The sequence below is a fragment of the Melopsittacus undulatus genome, chromosome 13, assembly GCF_012275295.1.
Source record: "Melopsittacus undulatus isolate bMelUnd1 chromosome 13, bMelUnd1.mat.Z, whole genome shotgun sequence".
In the NCBI taxonomy this organism is placed as follows: domain Eukaryota; kingdom Metazoa; phylum Chordata; class Aves; order Psittaciformes; family Psittaculidae; genus Melopsittacus; species Melopsittacus undulatus.
Genome location: NC_047539.1, coordinates 944,139 through 962,424, shown reverse-complemented (window position 1 = coordinate 962,424; position 18,286 = coordinate 944,139). Strand labels below are relative to the sequence as shown.

General features: G+C 57.7%; 1 protein-coding gene across 1 annotated transcript; it reads right to left on the bottom strand.

Annotated features, from left to right (window-relative positions):
* Nucleotides 1-7,957: 7,957 nt before the first annotated feature.
* SSC4D (scavenger receptor cysteine rich family member with 4 domains) lies at nt 7,958-17,876 on the bottom strand. The gene is made up of 10 exons (XM_034068941.1): nt 17,786-17,876; nt 14,572-14,607; nt 13,635-13,940; nt 12,188-12,259; nt 11,561-11,875; nt 10,677-10,757; nt 10,352-10,426; nt 9,486-9,797; nt 8,836-8,913; nt 7,958-8,274 (listed from the first exon to the last, which is right to left on the bottom strand). The coding sequence occupies exons 1-10, from the start codon at nt 17,874-17,876 to the stop codon at nt 7,958-7,960; spliced, it is 1,683 nt and encodes a 560-aa protein (XP_033924832.1).
* Nucleotides 17,877-18,286: the final 410 nt, after the last annotated feature.

Sequence of the window (18,286 nt, the reverse complement as noted above, 5' to 3'; positions counted from 1 at the left end):
ATAACATGGAGGTATCCGGAGATGTTGTGAGGCATTGCCCAAGCCAAGCAGGACTGTTGGATCTGTCCTACAAGAGCTTGGCAGATAGGTTTGGACAAGGGTCTGTAGGGACAGGATAAAGGGAATGGCTTTAACCTGCCAGAGGGGAGATTGGAACGGGATGAGCTTTAAGGTGCCTCCAACACAAACCATTCCATGGCCTCTGCATATGGACCAGAGTGGAGCTGCCTGCTCATCCCAGACACCTTTGGAGTGATGCAGCTACATTTGGGTTGGATAGATGGGTACAGTTCCTAGGTTCTCATGGACAATGTCTAACACGAGTCAGGACCTGAAGCAGCAGATATGTGCCTGGAAGCTCCTCTGGTTTCTCCAAATACACCAACTTCCCTAATAAAAAGCTATTGCTTTTCCATACAAACCTGGGGATTTGCATCAATACAGCATGTTCCCAACCAGTCCAGATTTACAGGCACTATTTGTTTGCCCCAGACTGAGCAAATCCTGATTTATTCCTGTCAAAGCACCACAGCAATAAATACATTTCACAAGGCAGATGATTTCCCTTCCCCATCACAGGCCAGGACATGATGTTCATTAATGCTGTAAATTCTCAGGAATGGCTCTAATATTCACCCACACTTTATCCATCCCCTTTTTGGGCTCCAATGCCATAAATTAGAGCCCTTCACTCTGCTTTGTTCTCCTGCTTTACAGGCTGGGAAGCAACAGGATGAAGTTTAGGTGGTGAATGGCCCATAGGATGTGCAGCACATGCAGCTGGAGGTATCATGTGGATGCCCCTCACTAAATGCCCTTCTCCCACCTCTGGCTGGTACCCACAGACACCCATCAGTGCCAGCCCAGGCGCTGCCGGGTTGGGAATCACAAGGATGTGGGTCTGTTCTGCAGGTGTCCCAGAAAACCCAATCACCCTCATTCCACCTCCGCTATTAAAAATACTCCAGCACATTCGAATGTGCCACTTTGTCAATTCCCACGGCCTGGAAGATGAGTCCTTCCCTTCACATTCCCATCCCTTCCTCCCCTTATGCCTTGGCAATGCCTTGTGACACCGCACGGGAAGGCAGGAAGTTCTCTTCCACTCGGCTTAGCTGCTGCCTGCTCCGAAAGCAGATCCAGGAGTCCTCACCCTTGTGTCCTCCCTGTTTGACTCATGCTGGGCCAGAATTCCCGGTCCCAGCATCTCCGCATCCCAACCCCTCAGCATCCTGGACCCTTTCCCACCTGGCCATGGCAAGGGAAGCATCTCAGGAGCAGGCCCAGGTCATCCCTCCCTCCCTGCACCACAGCCTGCCATGCGGCTCCATCCCAGCATCTCCTCCCCCTGGATGCACCGGGAAGGACCCCACAACCATTGTGTGAGCTTGGACCCTTCCCAAAGCACCCCAGAGCCAGGATGCTGCCTCCTGGCCTGGAGGTGATGGATGAGCCCACCAGAAGGACCATGCTTTGAGGAGGAGCCTCCTTCCCCCCCATATGTGGAGCTGCAGCTCTTTGTGCCCAGCCCTGGCCTTCATTTGGCTTTCAAAGCACCTCCCAAGCCAGATTAATTCTGCTGCACCAGCTCCTCCTGCTCAGCACCAGCCCTGACACGGAGCAGGGCTGCCCATACCCTCAGGGTACCACAGCTGGGCTCATAGGGATCATGATCCCTGCGACCACATCAAGCCACCGAGATGGGATATGAGGGCAGCACCCAGTGCCTCCCACCCTCCCTTTACCCCTAACACCCTCCCCTTATCCCTAATACCCAATAAGCCCCACGGTGCTGGGACCTGCAGTGGTGTCCCTGCCACAGCACGCTCCCTGTGGAAAATCCCCCCTTAGCCTTGCTCCCATGGGAAGATGCTCCCATGCAGGATGTGTACCCCTGCGGTGCCCACATTGTCAGCACTCACTGTGGATGCTGGTGGGGACCTGCGGTGCAGAACCCCCCCCATGAACCCATCTGGAAGGTGGGCACCACACATCCCCGCAGGGCATTAATAATTAAGCAGGCACCAGGCTCGGATGGCAGCTCTTATTTAAGGAGCTGATATAAATACCGCCCAGACAGCATTTATGGAGCACCTAAAATAAGCCCTGCCTGTCTCGGTGCCTCCAGAAGCAGCTCCGAGCTCCCAGGGTGGTCATCAGTGTCCTGCGGGATGGGGATGGGGCAATCCCAGGCTCTGAGCGCAGGAGGTGGCAGCGTGTGGGGCCAATCCTATGGGCACTGCCTCAGGTTCCTGCTACAACAGGAACCTGCCCTAACCCTTTGTCCTGTGCAGGGGGGTGTTGGGGATGTGGGATGCTCAGCCCCATTGGTACCACTGGGTGGGAGCTACGGGGGTCTCTGTCAATCCACACACACGCCCCCGCCCCCCCCCCCCCCCCCCCCCCATGCTATATTCCAGCAGTGCCAAGTGCCTTTTTGTGCTGTACTGCTCCCCCCCCCCAAGTCGTGTCTACATGGGGGGGACACTGGGGTTGGGGACACTGGGGTTGGGGACACTGGGGTTGGGGACACTGGGGCTGGGGACACATCCTCCAAGGACAGCTCAGTCCTCCCCTTTCCCTACCCTGCACCCTTTCCCTGCCCCGTCCCTATTAAAGGGGCTGCAGAGGTGCAATAAAGGCTGGGAGCAATGAGACAGCGAGACCTTGGGGACCCCCCCATCCGGAGCATCACCCCCCCCCCCATCAGCATCCTGCCCCCCGGCTGGCAGGCAGGAGGCAGGGGCTGTCACAGCGTCCCCATTGCAGGCGGGCGGCAGCTTGCTGCAGTCCTGCTCTGCAGCGTGACTCAGCACAGCCTCTCAGCTCCCAGCCCCACCGACCCCTGCTCCAGCGCCGGCCTGGGGGGGGACCACACGCTCCCCACCTCGGCACCGCCTCCCTATGGTCCCTGTCACCCCAAAGCCATCCCCCGGACCCCCGTGCCCATCCAGCCCCATCCATCCCCACACCAGCACCAGCGGCTCCAGTCTCAGTGCAGGTGCCCCCCCCCCCCTCCTTCCAGGGGCAAGTTGGGGCTCAAAGTGATGGGGAGACACGAGGGTCTCTGCTCTGCTTATCCCATCCCGTGGGCTGCATCCAGCCCCACGGTTTTCCTTCCCCAGAGCCTTGGGGTTTGGGGAGCTGAGCGCTGATTTCTGCTATGGCTCCTCTCCAGGTGTTGGGAATGAGGATTTGGGTTGTTTTCCTGAGGGATGGGAGTGAAAGAGATGCAGGGTCACATAGGGAAGCGTTGGGATTTGAAAAGGGATTTTTTAGCCCTGCTTTCGGGGTGTTTGAAGTCTGCCAGCATCAGCTTCTTGCTGCATTTCTGGGCATGTCCCCTTTGGCCTGGAGCTTACTGGGAGGGAGAAAGCAGCCAGCACTGGGGAAGGAGGAGGGTTGTCCCCTCTAACTGTCCCCTCCAACTGTCCCTATGGCCCCAGGCACAAAGGCACTTTCAGAGCAGGACCCCCCCGTCTGCTTGTGCTGTGCCCTGTGTCCCTTTGCTATGACAGCAGCACAAGGCACATCCCCATCGCTGGGACAGGGAACAACGGGTCTGTGGGTGCTGCGCATCCGGGAGCACCCGGTGGCTGCATCCGGGATGATGCAGGCTGGATGAACCCAAAGGCACAACCAAAGGCAGCGTATCCAGGACCCCGCTCCCAGCCCCTCACCCGCTGCATCCCATGGGAATCACGCTGCCCGCATCCCTGCCGGGTAATTGCTTCCCTGCCTGTCTCTAAACGCAGGCGGCGGCTTTTGCACACGTGGGGCAGCGAAACGCAATTAACGGGAGAGAAGCAGTGATGGATGGATGGATGGATGGATGGAGGGAGGGATGGATGGAGGGAGGGATGGATGGAGCAGGATCTGCAGCCGGGACCGGGTACCCCGGTGCCCGCAGCCCCGGGCACAGCGCTCGGTGGTGATGGAGCGCAGCGGTCCCCATGGTCCCGTTGCCAACGGGATAACTGCGCCAGTGACTTTGCAGATCCCAAAATAGCGCCTGGCTCCGGCGGTGACGTCAGCGGGAGGCAGGAGCTGGGAAGGAGGACACTGCTCCGGCGTGGGGTGCAATGAGCGGCTCCGGCACCCCAATGTGTGTGACCTTGGCACCCCAAGGGGTGTGATGTGCTGCAGGGATGCTGCAGCGAGACCTGGTCCTCATCCATCCCATCGGAGGGGGATGTGGTCCAGGCTGTCCCTGCCCTGCATCCCTGGGTGGGTGCCTACATCCCAGGACCTCCCCATTGCAGTGGATGGGGCAGTGAGAGCTGCTGCATCCCTGCTGCTCCCTAAGGGTGACAAGGGGTGAGCCCGGGGAAACTGAGGCACTTGGGTGATGCAGAGGCAGCAGGGAGAGCAGGGGGGGACACGACACAGAGAGCCCAAGGTCATCCGGATGATGCTGGGCACAGCACCACCAGGGATGCTCCCCGGGCCAGGGCTGCCTATGGCACTGACTCACCCTGCACCAGTGCCCAGCTCCTCCGGTTACAGCGCAGATGGGATTGCCTTAATGGGGCAAGGTGGGTCTATGGGGCTGATCCAGCTTGGGGAGGGGGGGCACCCCTGGGACCAGGCACTGACCCGTGGGCCCCTCCAGCCATCCCCACACTCTGCAGCTCCCCTCACATGCAGTGCGTTCTCCATGCCCCATCCCAGCGCTGCTTGTACTGGTCTCATACTGGTCCTATGGGACTAAAAGTAGGGGATCCCCATCCCTCCCAGCACAGCTATGGGGGGGATTTAACCACAAACACCTATTTGCTTGCCCCAATTCTGCATAGCTCCAAAGCCCCACACCAGTGCTCAGCCAGAGGCCTGCCTTATTATACTGTAATGTGGCACAATAATTAAACCCTCCTCCATTTCCCCTTGCTCATTTGTGCTCCTTCAGCCTGGATTAATGGGTTTTCTCTCCCCAGCACAGACTCATTCCTTATCCCTAATAGCCCATAAATCCTGGCCCCAAAATAACCCCAGCTTTTGCCTGGACCTCCTGAAATATTCATGCTCTCCCCTCCTGCCATCCCCATCCCCAGCCCCTCTCCAGGGACAGGACAGGAACTAATCGATGGCATTGACTGGTGTGGAGCTGCAGCTGCTCCAGGCACAGCAAACAGCTGACGTCGGCAAGAGGATAAGAGCTGGGCAGGCACCAGGCTTCTCCCAGCTCCCACACAGCCTCTGCGGCCTGGCTGTGATCCCACAGGATGCTCCTGCTCCACCAGCATCCCTGCCAGCTGGTACCCTGTTCGAGGGATGCAGCATCCCCTGTGCTGGTTCCCTGCTCCCACCCTGCCTATCACACCAGTGCTCCTATGGAGATGATGCCCAGCTTGCTCATGGGGTGCCTGGGGGGGATCCCTGTGAATCCCAGTGTATCCCGAGCTGGCTGCAGGAAGAAAAGGCTGTAAAGCAAGGGAGGAGGCTCTGTGTTTCCTGGCTGGAACCCTTTCCTTGCCGGATTACAGGCTGTGGAATGGATAACACTGGGAAGAACAGCCCAAAGCAAAGAGGAGCAAGGTGGGATGACATCAAAACCCAGCCCGGGTTTGCCTGCTCATGGCACAATCCCTGTGGAAAACAGGGAAAACCTGCCGAGGACAGCTCCATCCTGCTCCTGCTCCCAGCAGGATCCAGGCATTGCCCATCTGGCTGGAGGCAGGAGGCGAGGCAGGGGATGGGGATGGCAGCAGGGGAGAGAGGATGCAGCTGAGCATATGGGACCCGGGGGCACAGTAAATGGAAGGGGTTTATTCACACTCCACCTCCCTGCCCTCTCCCAGGGTCCCAGCAAGTCCATGTCCGATTCCACCAGTACAGTGTGTCTGGAAGATGCTTCCGTGCCTCAGTTTCCCCACTGGAGTGGGAGGAAGGTGCTGGGAGAGCCCAGAGCATGGGAAGTGGTGAAGAGACATCCAGCATCAGCGTGATGCCACAGCCACACCGTGATGTGTGATGCCCAACTGGGCTGCAGAGAAGCATTCCCAAATCATGGAACCCTGTATCCTGGTCCCAGCCTCTCCCTGCAGGCAGGAACAGGCAGGAGCAGGGTCTGCAGCTCTTCCCATCTGCTCCTCCGTTGTTAGTGAGCAGCACTGGGGTTACTGCCATCAGCACTGCAGAGCCTGTACAGCAGCACAACAACAATGCACCCACTTCAGCTCCATGGGGCTGCCAAATCCCAATGGGAACAAACCCGAATCTGGACACAACCTCACCCCATAAGCCTGGTGGGGGTCAGGGCTGTCCCCATGGAGCTGGGGTAAGGAAGGGTCCAAGCTCAGCTCCCAGTCAGGTGGGAATCGAGGGATGTTTGGGGAGCAGCAAGGGATTGGCACCAATATTGGGCAGCAGGAGCTGAGCCCAGCCCAGGGAATGACAGGGAAGTGAGAAGCTGTGGCTGCCCCATCCCTGGCAGTGCTCAAGGCCAGGTTGGACACAGGGGCTTGGAGCAGCTGCTCCAGTGGAAGGGGTCCCTGCCCGTGGCAGGGGTTGGAACTGGATGAGCTTTAAGGTCCCTTCCAACCCAAACCATCCCATGATTCCATGATTCCATGATTCCATGACTCCATGACTCAGCACACTTTCAAAGGCCTGTTATTTATTCACAAAACAAACCCAAACACATATAAGAAAAATAATGGGGAAGAAAAAAGCCCCAGAACAAGGCAGGGATGAGCACAGTCTGTTATTGACAAAAGGATCGCACAACCAGAGGAGCGAGCACAGAGGGAGCAGCCGGGACCTGCTCCCTGCCTCTGCATGAGCCATTCCCACCTTCGCACCCCATCCATGGAATCAGGAAGGTCGTTTAGCTGGTGTCCATCAGACATCACACACAGCGATGGGGCTGCAGGATGGGTCCTTCCACCTGAGCTGGGGGGAATACAGCCCTTAGCACTAAGGTGTGATGCTGGGGAAGAGGCTGGGTTCAGCATCCTTGTGCTGGGAAGGGATTTGGGGTTTTCACTATGGATTTTCCTCATAGGAAAACGAGGCAGAGACTGGTTGTGCTGAAGGGAAATCTCAGCAGAAGAAATAGGAGGTGGAATGGGCACAAAGGGGAAACACTGGGCAACAGGACAGCAGGATGGGGTTGCTGATGGTGCAGGATCCAGCCCCTGCATCACTGCTGCAAGGACATTGGTGAGGATTTGGTATTTCTTCTGCCAAAAGAACAAAACCTGGTATTTCATTGCTGGGGGTTGCACAGCAAACTGCAGCCCTGCAATGACTTAATGCAGAGCCACTGGAATGTCCTGGTTTGGTTTCAGCCCCTTTTTTACATTGAGCAGAATGTAATGTCCTTTCCACAGCTGAAAACCCATTTTCCTCATCTCTTAAATGAAATGGCTGAAACCAACCAGATTTCACACCAAAATGGGTTTGTTGTCCCAAGGGGCAGCTTGGGGGGGAAACTACAGCCAGTGTTTAAGGAGCTGAGGAAAACTCAGGTGGAGAGGGACTCTTTGTTAGGGGCTGTAGGGATAGGACAGGGGGTGATGGGTTCAGACTGAAACAGGGGAAGTTCAGGATGGATCTAAGGCAGAAGCTGTTCCCTGTGAGGGTGCTGAGGCACTGGCACAGGGTGCCCAGAGCAGCTGTGGCTGCCCCATCCCTGGCAGTGCTCAAGGCCAGGTTGGACACGGGCTTGGAGCAGCTGCTGCAGTGTGAGGTGTTCCCTGGGGTTGGAACTGGATGCTCTTAAGGCCCTTTCCAGCCCAACCCATTCTATGGTTCCATAAATCCCAGTCTTCACCCAGCTCTCCCCGTCCCCAACGAGTCCCCAACCCTGTGGGGACACTGAGGCAGTGACGAGTGCCCCTGTCCAGCAGCCCCTTTGTGCGCATCCCCCTCTCCACCATCCCCATCCATCCCCATCCATCCCCATCCATCCCCATCCATCCCCATCCATCCCCATCCATCCCCGCTCACCTCCGGCTCACCGGATGCTGCAGGCGGCTCCGGCATCCTCGGCATGGTCACAGTTGTGGACATCCCATCGGATGTGTGAGCAGCGCAGCAGGGAGGCCTCGTGCCCCTTGCACTTGAGGTTGTCGAGGAAGATGTACCCGGTGCCCTGCCCGTACCGCGCGTCCCCCCAGGCTGCCACGGCCTGACCGCAGCCCAGCTGCCGGCACACGACCCTGGCATCGCGCAGGTCCCAGGCATCGTCACACACTGTGCCCCATTGAGACAGCAGGAACAGCTCCACGCGGCCCTCGCACCGGTGGCTGCCGTTCACCAGGCGCAGGGAGCCTGCAGAGGGGATGGGTGAGGGATGGAGAGGACCCTGTGGGTGTCAGCATCAGCAGTGGTACCCACTGGGAGGGGTCTGCAGGGGGGATGGAGAAGGGTCCGGATGGGCCCAAGGCAAGAAGAGCCCTGGATGGTCAGTGGGTGTTTGCTGCTGCACACAGTCCCTGTTGCAGCTGCATAGGCAGGAGCACGAGGGGGTGAGCGGGGGCTGACCCCAAAGCATCACGATGGATGCTCAAGTTGAATGAACAGACAAGAATCCCTGTTCAGCCCAGACCCATTGGTCCATTCCCATCAAGCTCCATCACCTCCTCTCCCCATCAAGCTCTGTTATCTCCTCTCCCCACCATCACTTAAAGGTTCCTGCTTGGGGACCATCCCTAGAGGCACCAGGAGAAGCCACAGCTTAATGGTCCCACCATTCTCTTTCCCCTTCCCATGGGCTGCTCAATGTCAGTGCTTCAGGCTCCTCTGCCCAAGCCACCTTTGTTTCCATCCTGTGCTGGTGCAGAGCATCCCCAGGGCTGGCATCACATCCCCAGGTGACACCTCAGTACCTACCATCCTTGGGACGAGTTGAGGTCAGTGTGGTGGTTGTAGTGGTGGCTTCTTGGGAATGGTCTCCAGCATCGTCAGGATCTGGTGCAGTGGAGAAGGGGGGAGAAAAGTGACTCAGGGGATGCCTTTGCCCCCCCCCCCCCGGCCTGGTCAGGGCCCCGCAGGAACAGTGTGGGGTATGGATACCATCCATACCATCTGGGTATGGATGCAGGATGCTCGGAGTGGGATGAGCAGCCACCAGGCTTCCAGCACACAGAGAGCAGAGGTGGTGCCCATGCTCCAGCCACCACTGAGCACCACAGCATCCAACCACTGTGGGCAGGAGGAGCCTCACATTCACCTAGCACCCCATTTCCCACAGCCAGCCTGAGCACTGGAGCGTGTTGGGAGGCTAAAATCCTCCCATTGGACTCCCACACTACCAAGCAGACACCTGGATGGTTGTGTCCATCCCACTTCTCCCACCCAGCCGGCAAGGCAAAAACCACAGAACGGTTTGGGTTAGAAGGGACCTTAACCTCATCCAGTTCCAACCCCTGCCATGGGCAGGGACACCTTCCACTGGAGCAGCCCCATCCAGCGATGGACCATTCACCACTTTATGCACCAGGACCCATCCCCCTGCATCCCCTCCGAGCTGCTCTCCCCACCTTGGCAGATGACTCCAGCATCCTCATGGTGCCCGCAGTTGTGCTGTCCCCATCCCAGATGGAAGCAGTCCTGCAGCCGCTCCTCGCTGCCGGCACAGCCCACGTTGTCCAGCAGCACGGGCCCGCTGCCGTAGCCGAAGGAGCCGAGCACGGTGGCAGCCAGCGCGGCGCCGCAGCCCAGCTGCCTGCACACCACAGCCGCGTCCGGGTAGTCCCAGTCGTCGTCGCACACCGTGCCCCATGTACCGCGGTGCCGCACCTCCACCCGCCCGCGGCAGCTCCCATTGCCGCTCGACAGCCGCACGTCGGTGCCTTGTGGGGATGAGGTGGGTGGTAACCGGTGGGCATCGGGGTATGGGGGGGGAGGGTGGGGGTATGGGGTGAGCGTCGGTGGGGGTATGGGGTGAGCGTCGGTGGGGGTATGGGGTGAGCATCAGTGGGGGTACGTGGGAGCAACACCTTGGGAGCATGGGGGGAGCCGTGGGGATGTGGGATGAGCTAAGGGGAAATACAAGCAACCCCATGGGGAGATGGAGGGAGCCATGGGGATGTGGGGGTGAGGCCTTAGAGGCGTGGAGTGAGCCCATAGGGTGAGCCCTGGAGATGTGGGGTGAGCCCTTGGAGAGCATGGGGTGAGTCCCCAGGGGGAGTCCCAGGAATGTGGGGTGACCCTGAGGAGAGGGGGTGACTCCCAAGCAGCCCAGGGTGAATACAGTGAGCATGGGGTGATCCCTGAAGATGTGGGGGTGAATCCTTGCAGGGCATGGGGTGAGCTCCCTGGGAGCATGGGGTGAGCCCTGGGATGAGCCCGTGGGGATGCTCTGGACAAGGATGCGGTGCAGGACCAGCAGTGGTTGTGCACTCACCTTCCTGCTCGATAGTGAGGAGAGCGGTGGTGAGCACCTCGGTGGCCTCGGAGGGCTGGTCCCTGCTGCCTGTCACTGCTGGGACAAGCATGAGTGGGTCCAAACCCAGCACCCGCTGCCCCTCTGCTTGGTGCCAATGGGGCAGTGCCAATCACGGCGACAGCCCCATGGTAAGCTCCTGCCATGGTCAGTGTCACCCCCCAGCTCACCTGCGTGCAGCAGGGCCCAGGGTGGCTGTGCTGGGTACAGGAGGACATAGGAGACACGATCCCCCCTTAGCAAGCCCCATCTATGGCACAAGGATGAGCAGGTGGCTCTCCCCTACCTGTGGCTGTGGCAGTGAACGTCTCCTCATAGTCCAAGCCCCCCGAGGTGGTGAAGGATGTGATGGTGGATGTGTCCAGCCCTGCGGTGACAAAGGGACAGAGGTGACACATGGGGAGAAGCTGCAAAGCCAGGAACCTGCTGCCTGCATGGGGCAGACCTGGAGTCTGGGTGCTCCAGGATGATGGGGATGGAGATGGACAGTGCCCATCACCACATCCCTGCTGCTCGAGTGCTGGAGATGCTGCTTTCCCCCCCAGCCCAAGGGCTGAGGTCCCACATGCAGCACTGAGGGGCCCCTTCTCCTGTGGGGTTTATGAGGTTCAATGGCTCTCAAGCTTGGTTCCCCCTGCCCCACTGTTTGAGGGCTGTGCACGGTGGTGCCATCGGCTCCGTGCCCATGGGATGGGGGTGTTCAGGGAGGGAAGGACCAGCCTGATTTCTCCTGCATCAGCCCATTTGTCACTGAACAGGAAAGGGAAAGCGCTGGCGCTTGCTGCTCCTGTGACAACAGGGAATTCAGGGGCATTATTGCCATTATAAATGGTAATCAGCTGGGAACAGCAGGAATACATCACTCAGGGAGGGCAGGGGAGGCTGCTGGGCCCAGTGCCCAGCTCCTTCCTGATGCTGGTCGCTTGTTTTCCAGCCGGCAGAGCAGGGAAATGGCAGCCCAGCAGATGCATTTCCATTGCAAACCACAGCTCAGGCTGTGTTCCAGGCTATGGAGCACAGGTAAAGAGAAAGGATGCAAGGATGTTCCCGCACACAGTGCCCGGATCCCTGCCTGACCTTGGGCATGTGAGCATCCGTCTGAGGCCATTTCCCCTTGGAGACAGCGACATCCCTGGATTTCCACCCCACAATGCTGCTCTGCCCTGGTACCTGCACAGATGACCCCAGCATCCTCGTGGTGTCCGCAGTTATGGATGCCCCATCCGAGGCTGTAGCAGGCGGACAGGAAGGACTCGCTGCCGTCGCAGTTGACATTGTCCAGCAGGATGAGCCCCTTGCCGTAGCCGAAATAGGCATTGCTCTTGTAATCCAGGGCTTGGCCGCATCCCAGCTGCTTGCAGACCACACTGGCATCGCTCAGGCCCCAGTCATCGTCACACACGGTGCCCCAGCTCCCCCGGTAGAAGATCTCCACCCGGCCCCGGCAGGAATCGGTGCCGCTCACCAGGCGGATGCTGCCGTCTCCTGCAGGATGGGTACAGGGTGAGAGGGACGTTCCCTTCCCCAGGGGTCACCACAGAGATGCCACTGAGCCTGCATCCCACACTGCCCATGGTGGCAAAGAGACGTGGGGAGAAACAGGGGGGAAGGGAGGATGCTTTGGGGCAGCACCACTGATGGGTACATCCGGGATAGGGTTTGGGGTCCTGGGTATGTGCCCCTTGGAGCCAGAGTGTTGGGGTGCTTCATGGAGGGGCAGAGGGTGATGGGGGCAGGAGGGAAGGTGATGGATGCTGTTCTCTACCAGCCCCCTGTAAGTGAAGCCAAGCAGCTTACTTTCCCCATCCTGCACTGAGGCTGTGAGGGTCCTGCTTGTCGGTCCTTCACTGGCTTGTGTGGGTGACAGCTCTGCAAAGGGAAGCAGAGGGGTGGCATCCATCCCATAGTGATCCATCCAGGAGCCCCTGTGCTGGCTTTCCCTCCATGGAAACAGGGATTGCACCAAAACAGCCCCAATGGGGAAAGGACGATGGGTTTGCAGCTGCACTGCCCTGCCCGGTGCTATCTGCCCCATGGTAGGTGCAGGAAGGTGCATGGATGGAGCCAGGACCTTGGCTGCTGGCACAGTGGGAAGCTGTGGCATGGGGACCTGGACTAAACCATACCCCTGCACTCAGCTGTGGGGAGGAGCATCCCACCCATCATGGGATTTGGATCCGAAATCATGGCATATGTATAGAAATACCAGTAATACCTTGATTTTACTGCTGGTTTTACCTCTATTTCTTTTGCTAACAGTGTTGGTTTGAGCTATCGTGTCCCATCTCCTCATGGTGGGTTTATTGGCTTGCTCTGACAGGCAGCCGCTCGCATGCCAAGGGTTGTGGGAAGCATCCCGGGAAGTGCTTCACCAACACGGAGAAGAGCTTCCTGACCCCATGATTCCCTCTGTAACCACAGCCAACAGAACCAGGCTGGATCCTGGAACTACTACACAGTGGAAGCCTCTTTCCTGGGGTCTGGTGCTTGGTGAACTCCTGCATCTCCTCTGAGAGGAGCATCCCCTGGTCTCCATCCACCATGCTACAAACACAAGGGCTCTGCCCTCAGACCCATCTCCTCCTCCTCCAGTCCTTCCCCTCCTGTCTCCAGCAGTGCCTCAGTGCATGGCTCCTGCTCAGTTCACAACCTCCTCTCCCTGGTTGCCAGCCCAGCATCCCAGCCCTGCTCCTGTGGGATGCAGGGATGCACTGAGCACTGCAGCCGTGGCTGAGCTCCAGCTCTGCACATCCTCACGTTTGACAGGCATTGATGCTGAGCAAACCCTACGTTAACTCTGCAGGAGGAACACGTTGGGTCCACAGGGATGGGCACGGAGCTGTTCCATTTTCACTTGCCAACACTTTCCACTGCTTTTCTCACCTTTAGGAACATTTCCTACCCAAAAGCTCAGCAATTTAAAGCAAGACAAGACAAAAGGGGGAAGCTCAGTCGGGCAGCGGCTGACTCAGAGGCAGGAATGTGGGTCGGCATGTGCTCGTTCCCCAGGAATCCTGCTGGAGAGGTTGCAAAGTCCCTGAGCTGGAAGTGATGGGGAGGAGAGAACAGGCTGGTCACCTTATGGAGCACCAGCACACTGAGCTGGGAGGTGCAGGATGGAGGACAGGGATGGAGGAAGGATGCAGAGGTTCAGTTGACCCAGGGTATAGGACACAACTCTTGGGCACCCCTATGGCATCTGCACCTCTGCTCTCCTTGCCCCCAAGGAACCAAACCTCGTTACCATTGCAGACAACAGCCACATCCTCATAGTGGTAGCAGTTGTGGATGCCCCATCCGTGGCTCCAGCACTCGCTCAAGGCCACCTCCCAGCCCTTGCAGTCCACGTTGTCCAGGAAGATGGGTCCGCTCCCTTGGCCGAAGGCTATGGCAGGAGGGAGGGTGATGGGGTGGCCGCAGCCCAGCTGGCGACACACGACAGTGGCATCCATGAGGTCCCAGTCGTCATCGCACACCGTCCCCCAGGAGCCGTTGTAGAAGATCTCCACCCGGCCCTGGCACCGGCTGGGCCCATTGGAGAGGCGAATCTCTGCAAGGATGGGCACAAAGAGGCAGCCAGGAGATGCCATGAGGAGGACGTGAGCCCTATCGGCACCAAATCACTGCTCCTCACATGCATTGGTGGCAGCTGTTGGCTTGGGGCTACCCAATGGCTGATCATGGGCTTCTCAGACATGAATGCTCAGCACATCTCAATACATACATGAGAGGCACCATCACCCCATCAGCTTGCCATCCCAACTCCCAGGGGGAGAAGAGGGATCACATATGATGGTGACAAGATGCAACTAGCATGTTCTCATTAGCTCCAATGGACCATCCAGGCCTGGTTCTACATGGGAGCTGGTGGGATGGAGATCATCTCTCAAGCAGTGGGTGTATAAGCACCTCTGGCTGCCCACATCCAGGGAATTACTTGCTTGGGCATGATGAATGGCACAGGGAGTCAGCAGGAGGTGGCAAAATTCCCCTCTTGGGAATAAGGATAATAAGGAATCTCTAATTCCTTTCTGTAAAAGTTCAGCTCTTTGTTGTCACTTTTTGTTCCAAACCAATATTCTTCCCTTTTGAAATCCCCCAAACCCCATTTTTAACCAAAACCCACACTTCTGACCTACAAAACTTCCTGGAGAAGAATGGCTTAAAGAGAAGGATCTCACCTGGGAACGGCAGCAGTGCAGGCTCCGAGCTGGTGCCTGCAAGGGAGAAGGAAGGGATCAGATGTCTGCAGCATCCTTGCAGTGAGGATGGATGCAGCTCAGAGGGTGACAGCAGCAGGGATGAAGGGCACAGTGGGTTCCTGTTCCCTTGTTGACACCCTTTGGGGTGCTGATGACACCAAGCTCCAAGAGAAGAGGTGCATGGCAGAGAGAGCAGAGAGGAGCATGTACCACAGACATGGAATCACCCACAGAGCCTGGGTGATGCTGCCAAGGGCTTAGCAAGGGTTTGCTGCAGAAACATCCTCCTGCAGCCAGGAAGGAGCAGAGTGAGGTGGGAGAGGAGGGATTCCTCTGTGCTTATCCCATTCAACAGAACTGGCTTCATGCAAACCCTGCTGGTGTAATCCGGGGTTGTCAGAACATCAGGATGGGGTCTCTCCATCCCAGCTCCATGTCTGCTATACACAGACAGACCCCTGGTGATTCCTGCCTCGGGGCTCAGCTTCCCAGCCACAGGAGAAGCAGCTGTCCTGGGGCTTTCATTCCTATTTAATTCTCAGCCCAGCATGAACAAGCAGCATCTGGAGGGAGCTGAAGCTTGCAGGATGCATCCCCATCCCCGTCAGCTGGGCTTAAATAGGGGCTCTGAAAGTGCTCTGCCAGCAGCCCCACAGCCAGGGGTACGGGTGCTACCTATGGGCAGATCCAAAGCTCCCCCAGCAGCCTGCTCCCCACACCAGGCTGGGTGTTACATGGGCACAAAGCCCCTCTCAGCCCCAGTCTGAGTGATGTGGGGTCCCCCTTGGATGCTGCACACATGAGGCACTGGGGTCTCCAGCTTGTGCAGGGGGTCATGGCAATGATGCCCTGTGGGATGGTGGATGGGATGGGTGTCTGGACCTTGTGGATGTCCCTGTCATTGCCCCATAGGGTGGCTCAGGGGTTTGCAAGCCTCAGGATGCTGGATGCATCTCGGGATGAGACTCCGGCTGCACAGATGGATGACACCATTCAAGTTAAATCGCTCCACACCAGTTATAGCACCCAAGGGGTGATCAACACCCAGGGTGGCTCCGTGGCCTCTTTTCCTACCCCTGGCTTGGAGCAGCCCTGTCCTGCTTCACGCTCAGCCCACGAGCACTGACAGGAAGGTGAATCCCTGCTGCTCCGGAGGAGGATGTCACCACCATGAGGAGCAATGTGATGGTCCAGCGGATGAACCCACCTCCCTTCTGCCTTGCTTAGGACGTTGCCTGGGAGACCATGAAGTCAGCTATGAACATGCTGTCAAAGGAAGACCTGGAAGCCCCAGAAGAAATGGGAGTAAGGCAAGTGGCTGCTGTAGCTATGACTTAGCACCCAGGAGTAAGGGCTAGGGGTGAGATGCCACCCATAGCTGGACCCAGGCAGGCCAGAGAGTGATGCTGTGATGCCAAGAGAGAAGGAGGGATTAAACAGGAGACCAGGGGAGCAGAGAGGCTCAATGAGGGAGAGGATGATGAAGGATATGTCAGCCCCATAGGCTGGGGAACAGGAGAGAGGTAACTCAGGTTCCCCCTGCATAGGAATGTGGCTTTTTAGGAAGAGCTGGTTTGCATTGGTTTTTAGCACTGAGTCCACTGCAGTGCCAAGGAAGCAATGGAGAAAAGGGCATCGTTAAATATTCAATATTCATCTCCCTTTAAGTCAAAACCAAAGCTCTGAAATACTCATTTGAGAGCATCCTCCAGCAAAGTCACAAGAGACCTGAAGAAGATGAGCCTGTTCTGTCTACAGCAATGAGGGATGAGGGAAAACAGGGGGATCTGAGAGGAGAGGAGCCCTCCACGTTCCTCTGATCCAGTTCCACAAGGCCAAAAGGAAAAGGGGAAAGGAGCTCAAGTAAACCCCATCCCGTTCACATTGCTGAATACAACCACCAAATGCAGGGACAAATCACCCTCTGTTAGTGATTTACCAGCTTCCCGGCTGGTTTTGTCTTGTGGGGCTCTGCTGAGGCAGGAAGGTGCTCCCAGCACCCGGCTGTAATCACACTGATAGACTCACACCAGGATAATTACAGTGTTCCTACACTGGCTTTTCCCAGTTCCAGCCTGGAAGGACAGTGCCTGCCAGGAGTGATTGGGATCAGTGTCCTCAGGGGATGGATGCTCAGCAGGATGCCCTTGCTGCACTTGGTCATGGTGGGACATGAGCTGAACTTGCTCCTTCCATCCCTGGGCACACTCAGCACTGTTGGGGACATTGTGATATTCCTGCTCCATGAGGAAAACCTCCTCCTGCAAAGCCAGGAGGGAGGTGGTGGGTACCTAAAGCTACCTATCCCACCACAGCATGCAGAGGCTCACCAGTGGGGCTGAGGAAGAGGAGGAGGAGGAGCAGTGTGGCTGGCATCAGCATCCCGATGTCCAGCATCCCTGTGCCATGCCGGGTGGCCGGACATGGACCGATTCTCATCGCTGCTTCGTGGTCCTCCTGCAGATGGGTGTCGAGAGGAGGATGTCCCTGAAACATGCAGACAGCAGTGTTAATGGTGATGGACAGCAGAGCCTGTGCCCCATCAAGGGCCACGCAGGCCCCACAAAGCCCCTCCTCATCACTTACTGAAGCAGTGACCAGGAGTGACAGGAAGAACAACTCAGGTTGGATTCATTGAGAGGAAGAAAGAGGTTTTGAGCATCAGGATGAAGCTGCAGGGCCACATCCATCCATGAGGCAAAACTGGGAGCAGGGAAAGAGCCTTAGGCTGCTGTACTGGCTGAAGGATGGACCTCTGACCCATGATGTTACCAGCAAACCCCATAGCACATCTGTACCATATACCCCATGCCACGTGTGGGTAAACTGAGTCACACACTGGATCCAGGCTGAACTGTGAAGGACGTCCCCATCCCAGCCTGGACACAACCATGGCCAATCCTCTACTTTGTCTTGGCTCTGCTGATGTTGTTCAGCACCCCGAGGGAAAAACATTTATATGGGAAGATAGAAACTTCTGGGGTCTGACAGGAGAACTTCATTCACCTGAGGGATGCAAAACCCACAGGGACAAGACGGGAAGCAAACAGGGGAATGTCAGGCAGGAAACAAGGAAGAGATTAAATAAGATGCTGTTCCCCTTCATTCACTGCTCCCTTCAGGAGTCACTGATGCACTCCTGGCTCGGTTTCACGCTGGGGAGCGGGATGGGGCTGATCCTGCTTTCCGTTACCCGTCTGGGACCGGGCCCAGCATCCCAGCGGCCCCAGCATGGCGCTGGCAGCAGCACTGGGACGCAGCGTGCGCTGGTGGAGCAGTGCCATCGTGAGGATGCTTCCACACCTGGCTCTGAAGCCAGGCTGCAAGTCTCAGCTAAGCAGAGTCCCCTCCAGCCGACACAAAGCACAGCTGAAGGGATGGGCACCGGCTGCTGCTGCTTGAAACATCTACTGATGGTGAGAAACTTGGGAAAGGACCTTGAAATCTGATGTATTGGTGATGAAAAAGCATCCCCGTGGATGTAAAGCGTCCCCCTAGCAGCCTTTGGCTGCTCCTGGTTTTCCAATGCGGTGGGAAGAGCTCCCGTGTGTCCATCAGGACTATAGGCTGGGTGTGCCTCTGGCTTTGTTGTCTGCACCAGTGGGAGATGACAGCAGCCCAGTGCTGGAGGTGCAGGATGCAGCCATGTGGATGTGGTACATCCCCATTCCCATCCCTCCGCTGCTGCTGCCCC